Source organism: Buceros rhinoceros, unplaced genomic scaffold (genome assembly GCF_000710305.1).
Source record: "Buceros rhinoceros silvestris isolate BGI_N320 unplaced genomic scaffold, ASM71030v1 scaffold30370, whole genome shotgun sequence".
Lineage (NCBI taxonomy): Eukaryota > Metazoa > Chordata > Aves > Bucerotiformes > Bucerotidae > Buceros > Buceros rhinoceros.
This window is the reverse complement of record NW_010391776.1, coordinates 1-5,745: the sequence shown is the minus strand read 5'-3', so window position 1 is coordinate 5,745 and position 5,745 is coordinate 1. Positions and strand designations below refer to the sequence as shown.

The window sequence follows — 5,745 nt, the reverse complement described above, 5'->3', positions numbered from 1 at the left end:
TGGTAGTTACAGCGGCCGTGTTGTGTGCGGTTTTGGTTTTGTTGATATTGTTGTAACGTTGGGTATAAATAAACTACAGTTTTCAGAACTGTTTTTGCAGGGTATTCTTGGGTCTTCCTGAATGCAAAGAGCACTGAAAGCCAGAGAAGCCTGAAATCTGGGCATTTACATTAAGGAGTCACCGGTATTAGGGCAGATAACTGCTGTGAGCAGGTGCCATTCTCCTCCCCCGTCCAGACAAGAGGTACTGCGGGAGAAGCGATTAATCTGTGTGCACTGGAGTCACTCATCCGAGCGAGTTGTTCAGCTTCAGGGCACCCAGCTGCTCGATCAGCAGCTGCTGCGCTGTGTGTGAGCGGGAAGCAGCCTGGAAGCTTTAGGCGATGGTGGCAGGTAGCGAGTGTGTGATTACAGAAATGGAAGCGATTTATGTTGTGCTGTTGTCATTGCTGTCTCTAGTGCCAGCTGCCCAGTGGTCACCACGTGTGAGCTGGGGCTTTCAGAGGTGCCCGGGAAGCACTTCCAGGAGGTCCTTGCTTGTGCTACAGCTAGAGACCAAGGACATCCCGAGACCAGAGGTGTGACAGGTCTCGGGGCAGGCTGGCTGCCCTGCTGTGGGTGCTGCAGTGCTGTTCGACCTCAGGCGGAGGGACTCTGGGCAGTGCTGCTGGGCTTCAATCATGTCCTGTGCTGCCTTGGCTTTCTAGCCTGTGTTAGCAGTACCTGAGGAACTGTCTACTCGCAGGTCCAGGTGTTGGCTGTGGAGTATCAGCAGCAAATCCCAGTTCCTGGGCACTGCTCTCTGGGCACCTCTGCTTGTTCCAGAGTCAAGACTGGACGGAGCGGGCACCACGGCACCCTGTGAACTGCTGTGGCAGCGTTTTTCTGATCCACTGGATGATTCCAAATGCCAACTCAGTAACACAATGTCGAGTGTGATGTCATGTCTGCTGTGGGTGTCCGTGTATGGGCTAACTCCCAACAGGCAACTCCCATGTACCCGTAAAGGTGCGGGGTTCTTTCCCACCCCAGTTTGGAGGTGATGTGGAGCCCCTCATGCTCCTTGCTCCACTTTTGAGTTGACGGAAACAAGTAGCTGGTTCCCGTCACATCTGAAGGTTTACTGTGTGTTTTAGGAAGTACGAGCAGGGCATAGTTAAACAAGAAGTTGCAACAAGGGGCTGAAAGGGGAAGAGCGAGTGGCTTTGCAGGCTCCTGTAGCAGTGCTCGTCTGTCTTAAGCTGTTACCTCTGACACACGAGGAGCTGAGTAGCGTTATTGTGGCATCCTGAAAGGAACATGACCTGTATGTGAATTTGGGTCAGTGGCTTGGCAGCTGTTCTTAACTGCAGCACGTAACAAATCACAGCAGTGGTGGTCAGGGCTGCTCTGGAGCTGTGTTTGGCTCTGCAGGGCGTGGTTGTGCCAGTGTTGCAAACAGTCCTCTCATGACAGCAGGTTTTTTTCCTCATGCTCCAGCCCAAAGCTGTGTTTGGGGCCTCCTGACTACTGGCACAGCAGGCACTGGCACCTTCCTGTGCGCTTGAATGCTGAGCTGTGCCATCCTCCTTAGGTGGAGCAGCTCCCAGCGAGGAGCAGCAGCGAGGACGGCCCATTAGTTAATCCCTTCAATCTATGAACGTATGGTGCTGTGTGAGAGAATTCAGATTATGTTCCTGAAACTTGTGCTATTACAAATATGTAATAAAGTCACTGCTTTGCAAAGAATTGCACAACAGTTCCCGCAACAGCTTTGTTCATAACCACAGTATCTTGAAAATCAATCTCTGCTTCACTTTGGGGAAGGAAGGTGCTTTACAAGCAGCGACTCCTGGGTGAAGAGGCTGCTGCACTAACTGCAAAACTTCACTAAGAGCAGGGGTAACTCCGTAGAAAGTTCCTGGCTCTACAGATGTTTCCCCTGCTGGCGGTTAAGTGTCATTTGATGCAGCTGTTGGACTCTGCTCTGTTAAAAACGCTGAGGTTCAACAGAAAACAGCCCAGATAAACTCTTACCACAGATAAACCACAGATAAACTCTTACCCAGACGGGCGCACCCATGAGAGATGCTTTTGCACAGTTTAATAAAGTACCTCCTAGCAGACATTATTTACTCCACAGGCTGAAATCGTGACTTTTGCCTACAGCTCTCTGGCTGATCCCCGGTGAGTCTCTCAGAGTCTCACAAACATACTGAACATGCGGTAGGACCCTCCCACCCAGCAGAGAGACCATTAACAGCAGCTCTCCTTGACAGCAGTTCTCACATTTGCATAGTTAGACATTTAAATAATTGAATCCGTAAGTATTACAAACGTGATAAGTTACAAAGAAGATCAAGGCCTTTCGGATGCTTGGAAGTGACCTGCTCTGCAAAGCAATCCTGTTTGGGGACAGACACGGAATCACGGGCTTGTTTCACCAGCTTCCTGCGATCCCACACCGAGAAGTTGGGGACCCTTCGATTTGTCACTGACTCTTGCATATTTCTGGTGACACTTCACTTCTTTTCAGTCCTCTCGAAGGTAAGGGTCTTCACCCGCCTCTGTGCTTCCTAAAATACCCTGTGGCAACGACGATTCCTCTCCTTGAGCTTTTATGAGCTCCTCTGTTTGAGCTTCAGCTAACTTGGTCTCTGCTTTCTGGGAAAGCTGCCGCACCTCCTGCACCTGGGACTTCACGAGCTGGATGTGGCTGCGGGCCGTCACCGAGGCTTGGTCTGCGCCTGAGGAGGAACCATTTACATAGACTGGGTTAGAGCAGCACTCAGCAAACCTTCAATTAAGGAAGCTACTGTCTGCAATTACCATCTGCTTTCCCAAGTGTTTCAATGGCTCTTGGGCTATATTATTGCTAAATGCAATGACTGTTCATTTGCCTTAACCATATGCCTGCTTGGACATTTTTTTCCCCCTTGAATTCCTCCTCTCCAGGCTGGCTACAGCCAGTGTAACCTGTGCTAGTGGGTTTGAGGACTAAGCCCAGCCCCGTCATCGTGTGCCAGGAACTCCCAGTCCCTGTCCTGTCCTGGCACCTACCAGCAGCGGGACTGTCTGTGGCACTGCTCCGCTCAGACTCCCTCCTCCCCCCATACTCCCGCCGTGCTCCTACAGACTCTGTGTCTTTTTCAGGCCGTTACAGAGTTAGGCTGTCGCTGTACATTCATCGCTGTCCCCCCTTCTCCACTCCAATAACCGACGACTTCCTGTAAGTCAGCCCATAACTCGAGTTCAGAGCTATCAAGTCTCTACGCTCTTTGTGAAAGTGCCTATAAAGGGAGAAAAGACCTAAACTCGTGTTTTTCCTGAGTGAAAGGCAAATAATCTCACTCTTTAATAAAAGCTAATCCAGCCAGAACGACCCGCTGGACGCCCCAGCTGGCCTTATTTCTGTGGCGCCCAGAACCGCTTAACGCTGCATTTCAAAACGATACAAACGCTTCCCTCAAACCACTTTAGGCACGGTCAGTCTTGATCTAAACCACGTGTGAAGTTTCCAGGCCTAGTTCTCAGAACGCCTCTGCTGCCCCTGGGCCAATGAAAGAACGGAAGTTTCAGCGTCTCTAAGGGCAGCGTGGACTGAACGAGTACTCTGGGTCTCTCTCAACTCCACTCGCAGTCAAGGGAGAGAAACTCGACATGTTTTTGCTTGTGCTCACCCGACTGATAGGCAGCTTCTGCTGCCATCTCGGACAGGCGTAGCGCTGTCATCCAGCTAGACTCCAGCCTTAGGTACTCCTGCTGTTTTGTTGTCACCTAGGAGTAAAGCCAGGTGTTACTTCAGCAGAGGAGCAGTGTCAGAACGCCCTCTGTGAAAAGCTGAGCAGATTGTGGGCAGCGGATCGCTGACTGATGGGAGACGGTCGCTTACATCAACTCTGGCTCCTATGATGACCTGCCAGACCGCATCCACCTCTTCCGAGTTCATCTTCCCAAGAAGATTGGAGTATTGCTTGTAGAGAGACACCAGCGTGTAAACTGCCTGCAAGGGGACCGTTTCACACCGTTACAGGACAATCTGTACTTCTCTCCTGCTGGCTCAGGGTTAATTGGGGCCAATTAGCAAAACTGCTTTGTTCTCAAGTTCTGAGAACAAAGAATTCGGAGAATCTGGGGGCGCCGACAGCGTTTGCTGTTGCCTGCAGGAGTGCTGTGGGCAGCATCAATTTATATACTTGCCGTACTAGTAAGGAGGTAAACGGGAATACAAATACTTGACTCAAACTGACACTTATTCATAAAGTTAAAACTGTAACTTGTTTCAGACTTAAATATGTCTCGCTCCATTCTCCTGATGAAGGTGAAGCTGCTGGAATGGGCGCAGAAGGTAAATCAAGTAACTGTCAGGAGTTTCTTTAGCCCCAGTTCTGAGACGTGGCTCATTCTGCCTGAAGTCCCAGCTCAAAGCAGCAGTCTAACAGCTAAAAATAACTTCTCTGTTTGTCGTCGAGCAGCGAGCCTGTTTCTGAGGGACCCAACATCTTCAACCCCCCTCCTCGTCTACCAAAATCCATAAAAAACCAAAGTCCCTTCTAGGTGTGGTTTAACAGGTGCAGTTAGGACCAACTAATCCCGTATTTCCAGCACTGACTTGCGAGCAAAGCGCGTACCCTCTGAGCCTACCTTCGTATACTCCGTCAACGCTTCGATCAGCGCGTAGGTGGTCTGGGAGAGGAGGGTGGCAGTGCTGTCTGTTACCAAGGAAACCGCTCTCCTAATCAGGGCGTCGTTACTGAGAGAGCCCGAGTCCCGCTTCTGAAAGACAAGACATTGCGTTGCCTGGACAGTGGCCTTCACACGGGTGTGATCAGTAACCTAAGGCAAAGCACCGCTGGTGGTCACCAGGTGGGACAGCCCCGTTCTCGCTGTAGAACAAAGCTTGTGCAGGTAGATACTGTCTTTCAGTTCCCTTCTTTAACGACATGCCTTAACACCCGCGCTCCCCAAGCAGGAATTCAACTCAGAGGGTAACCTCTCGTTTGTAACAGGCTAAGTGAGTGGTTTTGAATATTAAGCAGTTTCTAACAAGCCGCTGCTGTTTGTATCTCGCTGCTGATACGTTACCTCCACGACCGGGACTGCGCACAAGGCCACTCCCAGCCCCGTGCCCACCCTTTGGTGCCATCGCCCACTCACACCCGAGAGGCAGCGTCTCCTAACAGTAGCCAGGACAGGGAAGCTTTGTCTGCAAATGCAAGAAACCAAGTTAAGTGTAAGAATTAACCAGTATGTGGCGGGAAATAGGTATCAAAGAGGAAAAGAATACCTAGAAGCTGTTCTACATGACCTAGTGTCTGTCCAGCTTCTGTAATGCAGCTGCATAATAGCCAACGGGTAAGTTTATTCTGTTACTTAATTATATTACTTAATTATAAGTGCAAGAAAAGGAGACAAGCACAGAAATTAGTGCATTACTCATCATTTGAGAGGAAATGTGTCTCATCTGGTACCCACACACTGCTGATACTCAAAAATACTGATATACGAATTAAAAAGCATGCTTAGGAGCGGTACGCGGCTCACACAGGAGAACAACGGGGCTGGTAACAGTTTGCTGCAATCGGTGACGCTCTGGGCCTCCCGCGGCAGTGTCCTTTACACCCAGCGTTGTGAGTGCCCGGGTCTGGGCACATGACGGAAACACTCGAGCAGGAAACCGGCTGTTCTCGGGCAGCGGAACGATTTCGTTGTACAGCAGCTGCTTGACCACGACCGCTGCGGCCTCTCAGAGCTGCAGACCGCCGG

General features: G+C 50.6%; 1 protein-coding gene across 1 annotated transcript; it reads right to left on the bottom strand.

Moving 5' to 3' along the window:
* Positions 1-2,511: 2,511 nt before the first annotated feature.
* Positions 2,512-5,185, bottom strand: DIABLO (diablo, IAP-binding mitochondrial protein; the record flags this gene model as incomplete). The annotated part of the gene is made up of 5 exons (XM_010143024.1): positions 2,512-2,726; positions 3,660-3,756; positions 3,872-3,982; positions 4,624-4,755; positions 5,065-5,185. Coding segments are annotated over 5 exons (676 nt in total), but the record flags the coding sequence as incomplete, so codon positions are not given.
* Positions 5,186-5,745: the final 560 nt, after the last annotated feature.